The sequence below is a fragment of the Cucumis sativus genome, chromosome 5, assembly GCF_000004075.3.
Source record: "Cucumis sativus cultivar 9930 chromosome 5, Cucumber_9930_V3, whole genome shotgun sequence".
Classification (NCBI taxonomy): domain Eukaryota; kingdom Viridiplantae; phylum Streptophyta; class Magnoliopsida; order Cucurbitales; family Cucurbitaceae; genus Cucumis; species Cucumis sativus.
Genome location: NC_026659.2, coordinates 27,522,850 through 27,544,128, shown reverse-complemented (window position 1 = coordinate 27,544,128; position 21,279 = coordinate 27,522,850). Strand labels below are relative to the sequence as shown.

At 32.3% G+C, this 21,279-nt stretch overlaps 1 protein-coding gene, 1 long non-coding RNA gene and 1 other non-coding gene across 3 annotated transcripts; 2 read left to right on the top strand and 1 right to left on the bottom strand.

Annotated features, from left to right (window-relative positions):
* Window positions 1–669: 669 nt before the first annotated feature.
* LOC101208774 (DExH-box ATP-dependent RNA helicase DExH5, mitochondrial) lies at window positions 670–12,967 on the bottom strand. Its single transcript, XM_011657497.2, has 20 exons — window positions 12,265–12,967; window positions 11,429–11,583; window positions 11,253–11,340; window positions 10,731–10,973; window positions 9,857–9,952; window positions 9,028–9,216; window positions 8,778–8,937; window positions 8,561–8,691; window positions 7,877–8,044; window positions 7,523–7,795; window positions 7,007–7,201; window positions 5,247–5,450; window positions 5,011–5,080; window positions 4,758–4,906; window positions 3,824–4,129; window positions 2,768–2,827; window positions 2,490–2,642; window positions 2,209–2,319; window positions 1,271–1,825; window positions 670–1,135 (listed from the first exon to the last, which is right to left on the bottom strand). Exons 1-19 carry the CDS (start codon window positions 12,553–12,555, stop codon window positions 1,349–1,351), a joined length of 3,519 nt encoding a protein of 1,172 aa, XP_011655799.1. The 5' UTR covers window positions 12,556–12,967; the 3' UTR covers window positions 670–1,135; window positions 1,271–1,348.
* On the top strand, window positions 1,336–1,945 carry LOC116403842. The gene is made up of 2 exons (XR_004216727.1): window positions 1,336–1,488; window positions 1,558–1,945. It is a non-coding gene; the product is annotated as an uncharacterized LOC116403842 (long non-coding RNA).
* Window positions 12,968–20,910: 7,943 nt separating the features above from the next.
* Window positions 20,911–20,984, top strand: TRNAN-GUU. The gene has a single exon. It is a non-coding gene; the product is annotated as a tRNA-Asn (tRNA).
* The last annotated feature ends 295 nt before the right edge of the window (window positions 20,985–21,279 follow it).

The window sequence follows — 21,279 nt, the reverse complement described above, 5'->3', positions numbered from 1 at the left end:
TGAAAGGACATGGGATGAAGGGTAAGAAAGTCACAAAAGTGGTGAAATTAAGAATTGAAGGGGAAGAAGAGAGAGGGAGGAGTGAGGAGTAGTATTGATTGATGGTAAAATATTTCTGAGAAACTAAGAGACAAACAATTAAATTTCCAATAACTCTCTGGCCTCACTTTCTGCCATCCAATGCGCAGCACTGTCCAATCCTATCAAAACATTTTGTGTTTTTAAGGTATCAAAAAAAGAAAAAAGAAGAAAGAAGAAAGAAAAAAAAAAAAATGGCATTCACAGACAGCCTGTCTTCTACTCCCACTGTCTGATTCCCCCTATTTTTCCATCCGACACTTTTCCATTTTCCTACAGCACTATCGCTGTTTCATCCCCCTGGAATCAACAACCATAAAAACGAAACAAATTTTGTACCTTCTCTTTCAAATTAAATGCTTTACAGTTGGAAGAACCTGGAGGAACACAATTATTTCTCTAGGGATTTGAGAAATTCTCCTTCTCTATATTACTACTTGGTCTTTGTGATCTCAACAATATATGTTTTGGCACGGAAGATTTTTTCCATTCTTTGGGGGGCTCTCCCTTCGCTATTCAATTCCAATTCTCATAGAAATCTAAGGACCCAACATCTTAAAAAGGAAGAGAATAGGGGAAAGATAGAGAGTGTGTAAGGAGGAGGACCCAGTGGCTTTAAAAGAAGAGTCAAGAAAGGTGCAGACTGTGTTGTACTGTTGCATCTTTCAACTCTCTCCTGACATGCCTGTTTTTTGAGGACTAGACATTGTTTACTCTCTCTCACCCAGGCTACCAATTTCTAGATCGAAGATTTCACTTGGGAATTTTACAGGCCTACTATTCTTTTTGCCTCCCCCCCAAAAAAAAATGATATTTTACAAAAAAATGTGACTGGGTTCTAATTTAATTTATATACAAGATTTATCACATGTAATTTCTTGAACCAAACCTTGCAGTGTATCATCGCTTCCACCATATCCCTTGCAATCGTGACTTTTTCTTGTCCCCTCATTTATTAAACTCCAGTGCCTTCAAACTCAGCCACATGGTCCAAGTTCCAGCCTAGGAATTGAATGTTCTTGTATTTTCATGAACCCCGAGTTCTGCTCCTCCAGACCTGTTATGATAAAGTAATTGCAAGATATCAAAGTTTGCTATCTATGAAGTTTTTTTTTTTTTGCTTTTTTTTTTTGTAGGTATCTTCTGTTCTCGATGTCCAAAGAAATCATGAGATTTGGGCGAAGAGCAATACCTGAGCTTTCACTGATTGTGCTCTCCTTTCACTGCTTTCTCAAATTATGCTTCCGGTAAAAGGTAGGAAGTGCTGGGGTCAGTTATGATCCTTCTTGCTCCTTTTTAACATCATAGACATTTGGTTGACATAGTCGTGCCCCATCTGATTTCCACCCATCAACCACTCAAGAGCCTCGGCTGCTGCATCCTTTTCAGCATTCTTTTTGTTGGTACAAGGTTGTCCCATAATTTGCAGTCCATTAAATTCCACAGTTGCTCGAAATTGATTGTTCTTCAATTGCTTAGTCTTATAGATGGGTGCAGCATATCCAGCCCTCGTGAGTAAAGTCTGGAGCTGACTCTTGGAATTGTCCCCACCAGGTCCACTTTCAATTCTTGAAACAGCAGTTGGTGGTGGTGCTGCTGCTGCTGCTGGAGCTGATGTCTTGGAGGGCTGCTGAAGGATCTGGCGGCCAAAAACAAATCGACCTTCACACTGGTCTTCTGAAATAAGCAAGCGTACAGCAGATAGGAGCTCATGGTGGGAGTGCAAGTCCATCTTTGGATTTAGTAGCTGAACATTGTGACCAAATCAATTAATACAAGTATTTGGGGTCGTCCAGTAACATTTTATGTTCTAAAGTTTTGTTTTCAAATCGTCTATATTTTAAAAAACACCAGTAGAAAATAGCCATTCTCAGTGGTTTTAAATTTGGTTAGGATTTTATTACGAAATTTAAAAATTGAAAACAAATAGAGATATTGTTACATAAAATACTTCATAATAAGAAATATAAAATATAAAATATAATGATTGTATCATAAGGAAACTTAATTAATAGATTTAGTTTAAGCTCAAGGGTATAAAAAAGTAAGAAAGCACATATTATTAACTAAAACTAGCGAAAACAAAAACAACAGGTCCTATCGATACACAAAAAATTATGTTTCACTTACCTTTATCCGTATAAGCTCTTCAAGTTCCACTCTCAATTTCTGATATGTCTCTGCTAAATCAGGTTTCATAAAAAATTCCAAAAAACCGCCCAACATTTTCAAGTGTCCCTCCTACAAGAATAAGAGTTTACTACTACGTATACTTTTGGAATTTGAAATGACGATGTACGAATTCTTTTTGCCTTTTGAAATAAGAAATAGAGAAGAAAAACAAATGGAGCCGAAGATGACAATTGTGAAAACCTTTGTGGGAGTAAGTGTCAATCCCGTAGAGTACTTACATGATCACCTTTTGAGATGCTTCCACCAAAGAGAAGCAGCATCGAGTCAGAGATAGCTGTTGAATCTCTAAGGAAAATGGAGTTCACTTTAATCTTCTCATTGAAAACTATCCATGGATATGGAATCCTCGACTCTCGAGCATTCACCGAGTTCTATACAGAAAAAATTGGAAAAGGAATTAAAAGAATGATAAAAAAGTAATTGGAAAACGTTTGCTACATCTCTTGTCAAAAGGGGAAAAAAGTTCAGTGTGCATGCAGTTGAAGGACGTGCTTACCGAATACAGAAGCACCTGGCCATCCTCCATAGTTTTGAGAGAGAATGATTTCTCATTTTGCTGCATGTGATTACTGTTAGAGAAAACTAAAAGAACACAAAAATAATGAAGGTACATATTTGGGGCATGTATAAAAAAAAAAAAAAATCTACTTGAGAGAGAGAATAAGTTAACACGATAGACAAGAAGCAAAGGGCATGTCTTATGAAGAACAGACAATGGCACAAGGAAACACAGAGGCATATACAGACATAACGACATGCTATTCTCAAAAAAGATGGGACAATATTGCAGGGACATTGATTAAGAAATATCTGCAGAAATTTCAGTCCTTCAAGCATTGTGAATTAGGTCTTCATAAGGGGTAAGTTTCGAATGTTCTAAATTTTACTTTTATAATCTTTCTTACATAAAATTAAATGATTCAAATACAATTTTTGGGGGAGGTAGATGATTCAATTCTTTTCATTCTTAATAATATAAAAACCCAAAAAAGTAATTATATTCCACAATGGTGTTGAATATTTTCCCAAACTCATGACTTTATGTGTGCGTGTGTTTTTAGATTTTTCTTACCCAGAAATTGGTCGTAGTTTTTAATGAACATTTTAAAGGCTTGGATTAAAGACAAATATATTTTTTAATTTTTGTTTTCATTCTCTATACGAAAGATGTTCCACATATTAGGATTCTGTCCTTTGCATCCTGCTCCATCTCCACTTGTCCAGTCCATAGTTCTTTAGAAAAAAATAAATAATAATAACTGAATGCACCAAAATGTGCCCTGCGATAATGTCCTTGTTGAATCTATGGCTGACACTGCAGTCTCCAAAAGATACCATTACAATGTCCACAATGTTCTATAGCATATGATTTAGCCAATCAAATGATGACTTGTCACAGGGCAACTTTTTTGTTTTTAGAATTTTATTGAAACCGGGAAACTAAACCTCAACAATGGAAATCATAAACTATAAAGTGATTAATTTGTTTGGAACCAAGGATTAAGGGAAAAAAACAAAGGTTAGTTAAAATCAAATAAACACAAAGACATACCACAACGGAGCAAACTCCAGGATAGAGGCCATTGCAAATAACTGCACGTATGAGTTGTTCATCAAGACTCCAGGCATTGTAGGTGTCTGAGTACCCATCAACCAAGCCAGTATCTCTAAGCAAAGAAAAAAACTCCTTCCTTAAAGAATCAATAGCCTTCATCGATTGTATAGAAAGGAAGTTCTTCCAACAAAAGTCATATCCACCATAGTTCCTCTCGGCTTCTTTCCATGCCCCATAAGCCCGGATAATAGCAAGGTGATCACTATGATCTTGAGAAAATTGGGATTTTGCAGCCTCTGCGGCCTTTAAATAAACAAAACAGAAAAGTTTAATGCGAGAACTGTTTCTATTTCTATTATTTTGATTTTGAACTATCCCCATGTGTCTAAAATAAAACGAGATTAGAGAAAAGTTTCAAATGGCATCTCTCACTGTCCATTGACATCATAGACTACAAATTAGTAGTGTAGGGTGTAAGACGGTACAAGCATGGGACTAGAAAAAATCAGAGCCTACTGTGAACAAAGTTTTTAAAATAGTTTAGATGTTAGTTACAGAGGAAGTTGAGGCGGGATTATTGAGACCAGAGTGAACATGGGGTTTCAGTTAACGATAGCTCAAAGCCTTCCGTACTCCATAAACCAGAAGTTTTCAAGGAGTTTTGGCAGTGATGTTTATATGGTTTAAGACAAAAGAACTCCATCAAAAAGGGTGCCTGAAATCCTTAAGTTTGACTCAAAGGGAAGCTAAGGTTGCAAGTCGATGTCTACAGGATCAAGCAAAGAATGCTTGACTTCGATGCTATTACAGGAGTGAAGCCGAAGGAAACATTTTGTTGCATCAGTAAAGATTGGTCTTATATAGAAGGTTCAATCAAAATCATTAAGAAAGAAATAGGAACGTTACAATAAAGATGATGCAAGCAACTTACATCCTTCTTCTCAAGTGGCGTTAGAAAAGGGTCTCTCACACTGAGGCCAGCAACAACAGTCATAATAGGATCCAAGCAATTGAAGATAGCACCTACTATCAACATCTTTCCCAGTTTTGGTTCCATTGGGAGCATAGTTAAATAACGACCTGTCAGGAGCATGGCAAGTGGTCATCTCTTCCAAATTTCAAACTCTGAGTACCATAAGGTAAATCATCAGAAGAAAAAGTAGAAGTTAGACCTTACTCCATACCTAAAACAGTAAGATTTTCACTCTCATCGAATGCTCCGATGATCTTCAAATATTCAATAGCATTCTGAACCTGCAAACAATGGTTGACTTAAATTATTGCAGCAAACATGAAAGAATAGTACAGGTCAGTGTATATGCATGAAAAGGAACTTATATACAAAGAAATTTGAAAGGTCAAAATGCGTGTCAACTTCTCTACATACTGTATCCAGAATGAAATATGAAAAAAGACCAACCGCAAGTAGCTCTGGTGACTGCAAAGCCCTAGATAGAAACTCCGATATACTTCCAAGCTTTAAGCTTTTTATTTGCAAGCAGAGGGACTGTAAAGGTGTTCTCAAAATTTCTGGTAGCTGATACTCAGAAAAAGAACCAAACACACACCTAGGGTATAAATGGTAGCATTCTCCTGGTTGAACACGGCCAGCCCTTCCTCTTCTCTACAAGGCAAGAAATTAAAACAATCAAAATTAATGGGGTATAATAGTTCTGAAATATTGAAAGTATCAATAAACCTGTGTGCACACACGCAGTTCACGTTGTCGTCCACGGTAAATTTTTAGAAAAAGAAATCGAATGTATTTCAAACGAGGAAATAAGAAACAAAGAAAACCCCACTCCAAAATGAAGTATTCAATTGCAGATTGTATGCATATATCACAAATGAAGTATTGGAGAAAATATGAAGCTCTTGACCTAATATACAAGAATCATAACTCTACTATTAACGAGTGCTTCCAATTACTAGTGTTAGGCCACAACAAAACTAACTATTTCCAGCCCCAAGGAGTTGAAATACATTTCATATCTCATTATTCCATGTTACAACATTTGTTCTTACATCACCCTTTTATTCCATTATACTCGGTTCTCATTAAGTCATCCATGTTAAAGCATATAGGTACAATCAGGTCATTGTAAACCATGAAGGCATGTATCCACAAGTCATTGTAGCCAGGGGATTTTATCTGATTGCTAGCTTTCCAATTAAGCCATGACAGTTCATATTTCATCCTCAACTAACTTAATAAGCTCACAGAAACTCCAACAAAAAAAAACAGGAAAGTTTTGAAGTATCAAATGGAGAAAACCAGAAGAAATGCTCATAAATTTTAGGGATAGTTGCAAATTTAGCAATTGGATTCAAAATAATTAAGTATATAGCAATATTTTAAAAAATTTGCAAATATAGGAAAATTTGTCAAATTCTACCAATGATATAAATCTATCACCAATAGACCATGTTGCAAATATTGGTCTATCACTAATAGACCAGACCATACGAAGTCTATCAACGATACAAGTCTATCAGTGATAGTTTTGCTATATTTGTAATTTTTTTAAAATGTTGCTATATCCTTAATTATTATTCCTAAAATGGTCATCAATTGCAATTTTCCTAAATTTTACTATAGTTGACTGTTGATAGGTAACCTCCACATCATTTTACAGAAACTATCAAGGAATGAACTAAGATCAAATAGGACTTATGTGGATTGAATAGCATATTAAACATCCTACATGCTTCCCTGCTTTTTCCCAAGTTTAAAGGTTTACGAAAAGAATCATCTTGATATTTTGTTTGATACTTCGTTTAAGAAAAATTAAAAGCAGAAAGCAGGAGAATAACGCCTTCTGTAATTCAGATCCTACCATGGAAGATACTAATAATATCTACCAATATGTAATCAACCTTCCTATGGTTTTAAATTTAACATTATACTGCAGCCTGGTAGAGCAATTTGAAACAATGCTCAGGCATCTGAAGACTAGATGAACTTGTCTAAAGAAAAAAACAATAATAAGTAAAAACCCTCCAACAAAGGAAAATTTAAAAAAAAATGCATGAGTAAAATGTATGGTATATCTCAATTGTGCATAGAGAAGCGTTCAAACCAAAAATAAAATGAAAATCACATCTCATATGGCTCCACGTATATGCTTAACATCCAAGGAAGAAACCCCATATCTTTAGTTTAAGAGAATATAACCTTACTTGTTGAGCAGAAACCTTGGATATCCAAGAAGGAAGCAAACAAGGAGTGTTATTTAAAGCATCATATGATGTTTCTTTTGCCTTTCCACAGTCAAGAACATACACGACATCATTTATCGTGATACTTGTCTCGGCAATATTTGTTGCAAGCACTACCTTCCTCACTCCTTTGTCAGGTTCAGTAAAAATTAACCTCTGCAGATATTTGAAATTAGCACAGAAACATTGATGGATATACAAATGTGTCAGATAAAATTTCAGAAAGAATAAAAGAATCAGAATAGAGTAAATAGGATTGCATTCATGCCTCATGGTCACTTGAAAAAGTATAATCATATTCCTCTATCTCAATAATGATGTATTGACTTCTCATGCAGATAAAGATGTATTGACTTTTCATGCAGATAAAGATGTATTGACTTTTCATGCAGATAGAATGGAGAATACCATGCTAACTAATATTGATAGAGAGAGATGTGGCAATCAAATCATTCTGTTTCCATTATCCAATATTACCTGCTCTGAACTGGCCATTGAGCCATGGCATGCCAACAACATGACACGAGTTGGATCTCCTAATAAAGGATGAGACTGAAGTTTCTCCTTGAGAGAACTGATGTCATCCCACCCAGTCATAAAAACAAGAATAGCTCCAGGTGTTTCGCTCTCACATATCCTGACTAGAAGATATTCTATGAGATTAAAACCAAGACAGTCTGGATTCCAACACGATAAAGACTCCTGAGTTTGAAGACTGTACTCCTTAAAATCAGCTGCTGTAAGGGCATCCTAATTACAAAAGTTCCAAGCAGGAAAAACGTTAGCAGATTAAGATTTTAAAGCACTAGTGCATCGAAAAACTTCCCACACCTCAATGGTAGAGGCAATCTGGGTTTTCCTCTTTCTTGGTGCTTGTTTGCTCATTTTCCACGTCTTCTCCTGACCATAATCATCTATTTGATTGTATGGAGTTAATCTGTAACCTGTCATTTCTAGAATATCTTCCAGAAAATGAGTTCGGACAGGGTGTGTGAATCCCTGATGCAGACAAAAGCAAAGAATTCAACGTTGCATTCAACTAAATTTCCACTGCTTGATTTACGCTAACTTATATTAACAGGGAAAGGATTCAAAACGAAGGTCTTGAAACTATTTCATTGTCAGCAATATTTGCACTCAGTACCCAACTCCAACAACCAACATTGAGAAGTATTGCCTTTTTAGGGTCATTCAGATTTAACTTTTAAGAAATAAATTCAAATCTTTAGTCTATTGTCAAGAAATAAATCCCACTCTTTAATCTATTGCCCCCTAAGTCTGCTATTTCCAGATTGGCCATTTCTCAAATTATTTCACAAAATGCCTTAACATTACGAAGTCACAGTTCTAAAAACTGATTTCCAACATATCAACAAAAATAATAATAACTAAAATAATGCACCAATCGGTCCTAAATTTGATTCTGTGCAAACAATGATTTCAGTTAAATGAAACCAAACTTCTCCACAACTGCTCAATTCTGTTCACCAAAAACAATAACAAACTTCTTATTACCGGAATGTGAATTATTTGAGCCCCACCAAAGTAGGATGAGAAAAGTTCTGCATCTAAAGTTGCACTCATTAGAATCAACCTCAATTCTGGTCGACGAGGAAGGAGATCTTTCAGGACAATGAGTAGAAAATCTAGAATGAAAAAAAAAAATTGAAATTAGACGTTATAATTTTCATAAACCAAAAATCACCTACTTGAACTACTCATTAGTCATCACCTTCATTCATTCCACGTTCGTGAATTTCATCAACAATAACATGAGTTATGCCTTTCAAATTTCTATCAACCAGCAATCTTCTCAACAAGATACCCGTAGTGCAAAAGAGAAGATGAGTATCCCTCCCTTTCATACCCTCCAGCCGCACTTTATAACCAACCTTAAAGAAACACATGAAGAAATAGAAACTCTATCATAATCCATAACGTTAGATGGCAATGGTTATGATTTGAGATTTTGAGCTGCTTACAGATTCACCCAATTTCTCCCCCCTTTCAAAAGCAACTCTCTCAGAGACAGACATAGCCGATATTCGTCTTGGCTGTGTACATATGATGCTGCAAACAGCCCCACGCAGTGATTCTATTTCTGATTCCAAAATGAACTGGGGAACTTGCGTAGTCTTGCCACAACCAGTTTCACCTGAAATAATAATAACCTGCCGAACCCAATATCCAGCCATTATATACAAATATATAATAGGGAAATTATTAACTTACTTTCTAGTACACACTGATTAGATGTCACAGAATCATGAACAATAGAACTCAGGAAGTAATAAATAAAAATACTTGAAAGTTTTTCCATAAAGGTGCATCTGACAAACAAAGCCAATATAATGTGGAGAAGATGACAAACCAATTTCTTTTTCAAAACCATAATAAGAGCTTCTTTCATCAACATAAATATTTTACAGATGGTCTAACAGAACTGAAGTTTTTGAGTTATTCTAAAGAACACACATGTCCAAAAGTTTTCGTAATATAAATAAAAGATATTTGACAAAAAATTCAAAGTGAAGAGGTTATAGTCCAAAAGAATTCAAGAATCCATTTCTCAGTTCGAAATGTTCTTCTAACCCTCTCTGTTCAGTGCTACCAAAAACTGAAAAAATGGAATTGATCCAAAGAACACTTCTAGGATAAATTCGTCATACAGGGTAGTGAAAATGCAACTTGGCTACTAAATTGATGATTAAGAGGACTCCATTCATTGACAACTTATAATGAAATGATGAGTTAACATGCCAGAGAAAGTTAAGAAGACATGATATATTAATATATAAAACCATGAACAACCTGATTCTGTGAGATTGTGTCCAATAATGCATCCTTCTCCTTGTAAGCAGGAAGATTTCTCCGGAATTCCAGTATTTCTCTTCCTTCAAGAGATGACTGATTTTACAAAATATGTATGAATAAAAATGTTAATTAAAATAACACCAGATAAAAATCTACATTTGAGACATGAGAAAAATGAGTTAAAACCTGAAAGATGTTAACCATGTTCTACAGAACAGTCCGCAAATGGCTTCGAAAGTCAAGATAATAATAATAAAGAACATTTTAGATAATAATACTGAAGAACATTTTTTATCAATATATACAAATGTGTCCATAAAAACGCTTTTCTGTCAAAAAGATATAAATGTTTCTGCATACAACTTTCAAAAATCCCACCCATTCATCCCAAATTGCTTGAAAATGAGAAGTCTGCTAATTTTAACTTGATCTCATACATAAAATTTACATGTCAGAGTATCAAGTAGTTATTCAAAGTGCGCAAACCTATGATCCAAATGAAATTTCTTCAACAAGTTAAGTTATAAGAATTTTCTACTAGCAAATCAAATGATTGCCAAATCGCTCTAGTATTTCCTAATTTAATAAATGCTGTTACATGCATCAAATGGACCTCAAAGTCACTTGCTTTCTCAATTATAGAATAAGCTCAGTGTAAACTCCCAAGTAGCGGGACTATATTTCTAAGATGAAACACAAGCATCTTAAGTAGAAAAAAAATATTACACGAGTGATCAACAAAGTTTATAAATGTGTTGCATTGTACTGTTCATAAACCATAGTCAAACCTATAATGTAGTTTAAAAGTTATTCAACGAAATGAAATGCTTTGAGGAAAAAAGCAAACTGGTTGTTTTCGGGAAAATTGAACCTGCCAAGCTTGCTGTTGATCACGCAGATGTGAACTTCTCCTCCAAAGAATTTTTTCCATCACAGCCTTACTAGATCCTTGTGGCTCAGGTTGCTCAAAAAGCCCTTCATCTGTAGCAATGCTTCCACTGCTGCTTGTTCTAGAGACAGAGATATCTTGAAAACCTTTACACCTAGACTTTTGAGAGAGAAATTCTCCCAAATGTTCATCAACTCTTCTAAGCAACCCAGGAGGCAAAGAGACCTGTTCACATTCAAAGAGGCTTCAACTTCTGGAGAAATATGCCTAAAAGCAGACTGGGAAAAGTAAACGTAAACCCAAAATTGTAAACTTCAAAATGAAGCAGAAATACTACTTTTTTTTTTGCGATATTGATAAATTAACAATAATCTGCCAATAATGCAAAGAAAAATATATCCTCAAGTTCCAAATGAAGAAAACTATGACAATTAGCACAAGCAGGTGGTTTTTAAAACATGTGAAGCAAAAACAAGCTGTAAAATGAAACATCAGTTATAATACCTCTCTCTGTGGACGCCGATCATCCAAATCAAATCTGTAGTTCGGCAATGGGACCTTACTAAAAACAGCAACTTTGGCATATAGATGGCTACCAAGAATGACAATCAAAACATTTAGAATAACAACCATCTATTTTACTGGCAGGCACATTGCAGGTTCAAGGAATCAAAAGTTACCTATAAAGTCCCACTCTACTTGCCAAAGCAGCTATTTCCTCAAAGTCATGTCTATCTTTTTTCTCCCTTGAAATCAACTCTTGCTTCTCCTTGTCACGTAAAAGTAAAGCTAACTTCCTTTTCCACAAATCAATGTTTACAGAAGGTGCAATACCCTGTACATATTTCAATACTTATCATAACAGTCTGCTAAGAATTTAATTAAAAAGTATGAAACATATCAAATCAAAGAACATGCTCACATACTACAAAAACACGGGATGATTAAATAAGAAACAATCATCTACTATCAGAAGGGCCAAAAACAGGTAGTATCGCTCAGTAACTCTGAAAATTTCAACCTAGCCTCTAAAATTCAGTCCCAAAAAACGAGTAGAGACACTAAATCATCTACTTTTCAAGGAGCAAATTTGTTGATGGTATAGAAAAATCCATCCAAAATTCTCCTTACTTAAGAACAGTGACTAAACAAGTAGTCAATGTTGTCACATCCGGCCCGACATCCACATACCTAGACCAATAAACCAGTCACCTGACGAAAGTCGCAGCCAACGTGAAATAACCAATAAATAACGATACAACTTTGTCAATTGTTGAGTCACATATTTTCACACTGAAATTTCTCCATAAAACGCTTAACTGGAATAAAATCAAATAAAATCCAATCCAGTTAAAAGAACTCCCTAAATTCAAGTAACTGGAAAAGCTACTTGACTGCACCCGACACTAATTCCCGCTGGAGAAGCTAAACTCTAAGTCAAACGCACGCCATACATTTGAAAGGAATGAGAATACGGCGCCAATCAAGTAAAAGCAGCAAAAGAAAAAAACCTCACCGATTGATGCGAACACTCGAAATTAAAACTCCAACTGTCCGTAGGAGCTCCATCGCTGTAGGCCGTATCACACTGCAAACGCGAGTTCCCCGTCGGGAGCAGTTCTTGAGATCGAGCATGCAGGCAAGGCGAAGCAGTGGTTCCTGAATCGAGCAGCGATGGTGGAGCCGTCTTGAGCTTGCAGTCAACAGCGGAAGCAGGAGATGAATTATTAGGAGTAACAACGGAGCGGAGACGGATGTGAGGAGGGACGTAGACAGCGGCATTGGATGAAGGAGAGCGGTCTTTCATTGAGAATGTGGGAGGGTTTTAGGGTTTTGGGAAGTGGAGAAGGGGGATGAAATTGCAGAGAGAGAGAGGAGGAAGAGGAGGAGGAGGAGGAGGAGGAGAAGGAGAAGGAAGAGGAAGAGTGAGAGGAAGAAGAAGAATAGGAAATGGCATGCAAGGGGGAATTCAGAAGGTGAAGAAAGAGGGTACCATTGAAGAGGAGGTTTTGGAGGTTTTGGAGTTTGTTGAGAGAGAAAGGGGAAATGGTGGCTGAGGAAGGAGAAGACAGTGGAGAGAATTTGAACAGCGCAGTCGAGAGCCTACTCCTCTCGAGTCATCAATCCGACGCGGCTTTTTTGGGATGACCCATGATTTTCCATGTCATATTCGTTTTTGCTGCGTCAAGCCGTGCACTCCACGTGGATTTTTAAAATAAAAATATCTCCTTAAAGTGAAAAATACAACAAAGTTGAAGGCTTCTTCAAAAGCAATGAATATCGAATAATATAATAACCAAATTTGTCAAGATAAATATAAATAACTTTTTTATATTCATCCGTGTCAGTTTACGTGCCTCGATTAATCTCAAGGAATTGAAAAATTAATTCTTACATAGGTGTTAAGTGGTCATCATTGATTAAATCTAGATATTTTAGTTAGATATTGATACTGTGTTTTTTTCCGCGACAATTCATGATGGTTTAAAAGTTTATAACGAACTACAAGTTATTTTTAAATTTTTAATTTGCAACGGTAGTTACTGTCTGTTATATTGTTTACTAATGATCTTTTCAAAAGTTTATAAATCTATTAGACACAACAATTAGAGTTTATATTTTTTTAAAAAAAGATATACTACATGGTACAGGGTAGATATGAATCAACTCAAATTTAAATGTTAATATCTAAACTAGTATTTTATTATCAAAACAATAATTAGCTGAATTATTATGAATAACACATAAAAATAAAATTATTTATACCATACATTTAAATTCAAATTTAGTTATATTGAGATTTGTTATTTTGGTTATATTCTTTTAAAAAATATATGGCATAATTAAGATAACTTCCACATTTGGGCCGTAAATTCGTTTCACATTGAGACCTATTCTGCTTAGGAAACGTGTTTTGGGCTTTTGTCCCCTACTCAATTACACATTCCCTTGCCTGTTTGTTCGTTCCCTTTATATTGACATTCTTGGTCAATAGTTTGTATATTGTGTCAATTCAACTATGCACGATGCTTTGACGTCCCTCCACACTCTCTCATGAAGTTGAAGATTGAATTTCTCGTGTATACAATTACTATATATTGATCTTTTAAATACTTAATTGTTTTACAACGTTTAAATATTCTATATATTTCAAAATATCTTAAATGAATAAAGTATTATTTCTAAAATGTCATCGATTTTCTTTGCGATTATTGAAAAGTAACATTAATATCAATACCACTTGTATGGAATTTTTGATATTTTACGGTTTATCTTTGTTGTTGCAAATATTGTCCTTTTGCATACCAGTTGGATAAAGCTAACTAGAAAAATATGTTATAAAAACTTTATTGAAATTGAATTTGATCTACAATAGTTTAACCTGTCGACAAATATAATAAATAGCATATAGTGACCATCCAAATATAATTTTATTAGTAGAGAAAACATTGATTGTGATATAAAAGATTGATGGTTTGACAAGTGTTAAACCAAAATATCATAAAGACATAAAAAGCAACTTTGGTTTACCATCTCTAATACTATAATTCATGCTAAATAGTGATTTATATAATGTTAGATGAGGTAATTAATGTTAAACATACTTTGTAGTAACTGATCATGTGGTAAGATCTCTCTACATCTTGAATTCAACCTCCACTTCTTATATTTGTTTTCGTTAGAAAATAAATTATAAAGTACTGTCAATCAAATTTATATCTTTATATGTTCAACTAAGATTGTCCACTAATAAACTTTATGTATAAAATTATACACATCTTCCTTAAAAGAAACAACTATATCTACCAATAACAAATGATCATCACATCTATATAACCTCAAATTTCTAAATTTTAATTAGTTAAATAAACCACAACTTGAACTTTAATCTCTTCCACAATAGTCACTTGGAACAGTCACTTTTACTTTCTAAATTTAGTATTATATAAAATTAGACTTACCAAAATACTCCAAAAAAAAAGAAAGTGCCAAATTATATAAATACAACCACACCAACTAATTATTTATTTATTTATTTTTCTAAAATAAGTCCTATATAACATTTTAATATTAATCCAATTAATTTCACCCCACCGAGAGTAAAGAAAACAGAAAAAACTACATACTCTACAAAACAATGCCAATCAAGAATGAAATTTCGAACTTTTAGTTTTAAAAATTATATAAATATCTTTCAATTACAATTTATTTACGAGTCATGTTCACGATATCAAAAATCTATACAACATAAGAAAAATTCTCTTTATCGACTACAAAGTTAAACACTATATAATTTTCTCACGATACGAAGAAGATGGATAAATAGAGAAAGAGGGTGATTAATTAGGAGTGATTTTGAGTGTAAGGTATGCATTTCCAGCAGCAGCAATAATAATACAATTTATTACAACGCTAAGAGAAAAGAAAAAAAGCTACCTCGTATGCATCTCTTACATCTCCATTTCAAACCCACAAATACACAAACCAACCATGCAAAAAAAAAAATACATATATAAGAAACTAAAATAAACTATACGAATTAAAATATTAAACCTAAGATCTTAAAAAAAAAAGGTAAAGTAATTAATTAATTAATTTAAAGTTAAATATATAATAAGTCGGACCGCTACACCTCAATTCCCCGCAGTGCAACGACGTTGTTACGCTCCCACTTCGGAAGTTGCACATACACACACAGCAGCTAACAATGATAATGATAATTCAGTGCTTTCTTTTTCCTTTTTCTTTTAGGGTAATCTCCGCCGCAGAGGGTGGCGGGAGACAGCATGGTGACGGCGGAGGAGGGATGAAAGGAAGGGGGGTTTATGGCGGAGGAAAATGGAGAGGAAATTAAGGGGTATTTAAAGTGGGGGGAGGGGGAAAGGAAATGTAGGGTTGGTTAGGGGAATTGTTGGGCAAAGGGGCGGATTTGTAAGGGCATGTTTGTGGGAGAATGGGAATTTTTTTCTCTTTTTTTTCCACTAGCTCCTGAATCGAGGACTGTTTGTTTGTTGAATTTTGATAATTTGTATACACATTTCTTTTTTTGTTGGGGTTATTATTTTATTGTTTTAGATATATTGTTTATGTAGAGAAGAAAATGGTGGTGGGTTTCAATGTCGACACAGCATGTGAGCTTTTTTTCTTGGGAGGATGTTAATGGTGGTGGGGTTTTGTGTTCAGCAATACATATACAAAAAGAAAAGGAAAAAAAATTAAAATATCCAAAAACGAATTGGAAAATTGTTAGTGCTGCAAACTAAATTATTTTTGTTATATTTATAAATATTTTAGTTTTAAATTATTTTTAAGATTAGAGAACAATATAAACTTAATAATTATGATTATTTTTTAAAAATATTTTAGTTTATTTTGTTTTAAAAATAGCACTAAATTATTACTCAAAAAATTAATTTATCAATTGATATTTTTTTTATTGCATTTTAGATTGATTCAACCTCGATAATAAAAAAGTAAATTGTCATTATACCATACTAACAACTTATAAATCATAAAAATAATAATTTCAACAAGATATTATTAACATGTCAACACATTAACATGATTAAAAATTAAAAATATTTAGATAGTTAGTTTTATTTGTTTGTTTTTATTATTCTTTTAGGACAACGTTCTTTCAATATCTCGTAATATATATTTTTTTAAATTACAAGTTTAACAATTTTAAAGGACAATTCAAAAAATATAGCAAAATATTGAATATTGACATAATATTATTACATTTATCCAATTTTATTTAGTCTATTTAATTTTTTTATATTTTATAAATAGTTTTATTTACCTTTTGCTATTTATAACAATTGTGGTGTTTTTCTTTACTTTATTAAATTAAACTATTTTTTATTTTTGAGGTACAAATGGAGGGTGAAAAAACAAACATTATATAGGCCACTAGTCAGATAGAACTGTTTCCAACTTTCTAAAGGTGGTGTGTTTTTAGTGGTTAAAAGATATAAATTAGTAGGAATAACTATATATCTTTTTCCATTTTCAAATGTACTCATGCCATACTATATGATAAAATTAAATGTAACAATTAATAAAACAGACCTACAAAAATCCACAGTCGTTATCCAATGGTCAATGGTGCAGATATGCCAAGTATATTGCTCAAATTTATTTTACACCATAAAGAAAACTTTGAAAATAAAATTGAAATTTGAAAACTTACTTTTTTTTTTCTTTTTTTACAGTAACATGACCTATCATCTAGTATAACTTTTTTTGTTCAAGAATTATGTAGGTATGATTCAAATCACTCGTTTTTTTGTTGAAATATTTTATTTTTCCAACTACTTGCATCAATAAAGTGAACTATTCATGAAAATAATAAAAACATATAATTAATTAATTAAAATTTTATCATAAATTAAATTGTTAACGCATAACAAACGAAGCAATCAAGCTCAACGACACATTATTCCCTATTACATATTTATGTATATAACAATTAATTATTACCGTATAACCATGGCTTAAAACAATGTTAATTAATATTTTAAAGAAAATTATAAAAAAATGTTTAATTTTTTTTTCAAATTAGAAAAAGACTATATAGACAAGAGACAATTTATCACCCTTCATTTTGTTTAGAAAAAGTAAATATTTTATCAATTTATATATTTTTTAATAATTTATCATAAGGATTATGAAAAAAAATTAAATTAAAAAAGGTAGAAAAATAGAAATACTTATAAATACAACAAAATTTTGTAGTCTACCATCAATTAGTGAAAGACTATAAAATTTTGTCTTTTATAAAAATATTGTTCACCTTGCTATATTTAAAAAAGAATTTTGTTCACTCTTTCAAACATAAATAAATAAACATGATTATATTTATATCAAATTTATACATGATTAGTGAGAGCATTTTGTTTATTTATTATGTTTCATAAAATATCTGAGGATACAGTAAAAAAATGTTAAAGTATAGAAATATTGATACGTCATACTCATACTAAAGAAACAATACATTAGTCAATGAGGTTATAATATGGTAGTAGAAAAATGCATTGAGTCTCGTTGTTGGAAAGGAATGCAATAGTATTGTTCTTTTTTCCTTTATGAGTAAGGGGGGGTGGGGAGTGGGTCACATAGAACTTTGTGTGTGGAAATTTCAAATGGAAAGAAGAAAGACGAGAGGAAGACTGTTGGAAAAAGTGGAATGGGAAGCAGGTTTTTATCATTATTCAATAACTTTTCATTTATATATATATCTCCCAATAAATAAATTCCAACATATAAATATACATATATATAACTTCATGATTGAGCACTCGAAAGCCTCTCCCATATATATAGTTTTAAACCTTTTCTCCCACAAAGTTTAGTGATTGATGTGACACTACTTGGAAACATTACATTATATATATGTGTGTGCATATATATATGCATGGCCTTTGAGCTAAATCGTAATAAGTTACATTTTATTTCGTTTCTCTAAATTTTATACACTATCCAATTCATGGGTTTTTGTTTGTTATCCAGATAAAATATTTTTATAACATAATGATCAATTTTTGATGAAATTGGAGGTTGAAATCTTCTAAATTACTCAAAATAAATTTCTTGCAGTACTTCAAAATCTTAACCTAAAATGAGCTTAAGAAGAGTATTAATTTTTACTTCTATGTCTTCTTCTTCAAAAAGAGCTTTTAGTATGTGATGAGAGAGAATAATTTAAATATAAAACTTTTTGTTTCTAAGTATATATATGTGCTAATTGACAACTCTAAATAGTTTTTAGCAAATATGTTAGTGATCTCATACAGTTTCGACTATGAATTGAAATAAATTTAATTAAGCTAAATAAAGAAACTAATAGTTATTCATTGAGTGTGTTAAGAACCATGCTCCCTCTAAATTTGAGGTACATTATAGATTAAGATTAAGATGTGGTAAGCTTATATCTAAAATAACTTGTTATGTTTGATTTCGAAATCAAATTAATTAATATCAATATTAACTAGGAAAAACAAGTCAAAATCCTCCCATCAGAAATTAATTATGAGAACGTAATAATAATAATTAGAGAAAAAAGCAAAACACATAAAGGAAAAAGGGGAAAAAAATAAAAAGAGAAAGTGTTGTAATCACTTTATTATAGATTTGTCAACCATGTCAATTAAAAGCATTAAGCTTAAAGCCGAAAATTCGCATGTTTTAAAAGTCAGCGTTTTTTTATGCATTTCCATCTCTTTTTATTTTACTTTTATTTATTTATTTATCTCCCAATATGATCATTCATCTCATATCGTCCTCTAAAGGTATTTGTGTTTTGTTTTTTTTTCTTTCATCTTTACTATTTTTTCAACGTCTGATTCGATGAAAGAACCTCAACACGTGTTGAATAGTAACATGTATTTAAAAAAATATTAAAGTTTTTACATGTTTGAATAAACTAAATATTATGAATAGTAAATGTGGTGTGATGCAATTTATTTTTTTGACTTTTGTAGTTGTATGGTGTGATCGACTATTCAATATAATTGTGAGGATGGATTTTATTCATAAGTAAATATGACCGTAGATATATGTCGATATACACGTAAATCCAAGAGTTTTACATTGATATTAAATATTCATTCATGTATCAACTATATTTTATAAATGGCCATATTTAGTAGGAATACCAATAACTCATATTTATAACTTAGTTTTGAGTAAAGACAATTTGATTATTAATCTAAATATACTTTATAATTTTTGTATAACCAATGTTGAAAAATTTTAATCCACGGTCTTGATTTACATTTTTTTTCCTATGTATTTATTGATTTATATTTCAAAAAAATTATATTAATAATACAATTTTGAAAACTATTTATAAAAAATATTACACTTTAAAAACGATTTGCAAAAATAACGTAAATTTTCTCTCTCTCTCCATTTTTATTCTTTCATCCATTTCTTTTTTATTCTTTGGGCGAGTGTTAGCAATATTTTAATAAAATATATTTGTATTTCAATGAACTAAAATTTATAACTTAAATTAAAACAAAAAACACGTAATTGTACTTTAAACCGCAAAGTACTTGCCGTTGATCTCCACCGTTCATATACAAATTCAGTGCATCAGAGGCGTTGATAAAATCAAACGTCACAAAGACGTCATTCACACGCCAGAAAACAATTATATGATAATTAACTAATTCTACAAATAAGCAAACGTATTAATTTATTTGAATGTAAATAAAAAAAGAAGAAAAGGCGCGTGCAGGAAACGCGGGAAGAGGGAGGAAGGGCAAAAGAGGAAAGAAAGGAGGACAATGATTGGATACTCGAGACGAGGATGAGAGGAAGAATGTGGAAAGTGGGGGTGCGAAATTCCAAAAAAGTATAGATGGGTGGATGGATGTGTCTGTCCGTGGAGGGGAAGTGGCGCGTGAGACTCGATGCCGTATCTTGTGGCGTTTTCACGCCGCACGGCGATCCAATTTAAATCCAATCCAACGTACCATATTGTTTCTACAAACTTCATCCCCAAATATCGGTGGCGTACACTTCACGCGTGCGATCCCAATTTTTCTACTCAATCAATATAAAACCTAAAATAAATAGGTACAGATTTTGATTTTTTTTCTTCGTTCATTCTTTCTCAAATTATAAGAAATTTTAAAAAAAGTTTGTGTATTTCTCTCTCTCTTTTTATTTTCTTTTTTAAACAATATACGTCATACAACGTAGTTTTCTACGTTTCTTACGGTTTAAATAAACGTTGTTTTATTGATATTTATTAGTGATAAAAACAAATATAGATTTATTAGTTGTAGATACACATAAAAGTCTATATTTATCATCAATAGATGTTGATAAATGTTTAATAATAATATGAAACAATTTTTAAACTTTGAATTTGTATACAACTAAGGAATGAATAAAGTAGCATAAATCTCCACGTATACAAAGCAAAAGATATATTTTAACTTTAAAACTTGTAAGTTCTTAAATTTTGCATGTCAATGCTAAAAATAAAATAGAACAACAATTGTTCTATGAATTAATTGATAGCCAACTATAACACAATTTCAGTTATATTAAGTATGTATTGTGATCAAAATGTTAGAGATTCAAATCACCGGTCTTTAAGTAAACTAATATCATCTTACTAATGTTATAATTACATGTGATATCAAATGCTGGAATAGCTCAGTTGGTTAGAGCGTGTGGCTGTTAACCACAAGGTCGGAGGTTCAAGCCCTCCTTCTAGCGTTTTTTGCAACATTATTTCACGTCTCTGCCCAAAAAAAAGTTGGTTCATTCGTAAGTTTTTAGATTTCAAGAACCCAAATAAGTTCTAAACATATAATATATGATTTGAAGTTTTTAGGATTAAATATGGTCACTCGAAATTCTAATAAATATATAATTTGATTGGAAAGTGATTTTCCTTTTATTTTTATTGGAAAGTGATTCCCTTTCATTTCAATTACTAAATTAATAAAGACGAAAAATCAATTTAAAATGATTTTTTAAAATAAAATTTTATTTTATTAGATTTTTAGAA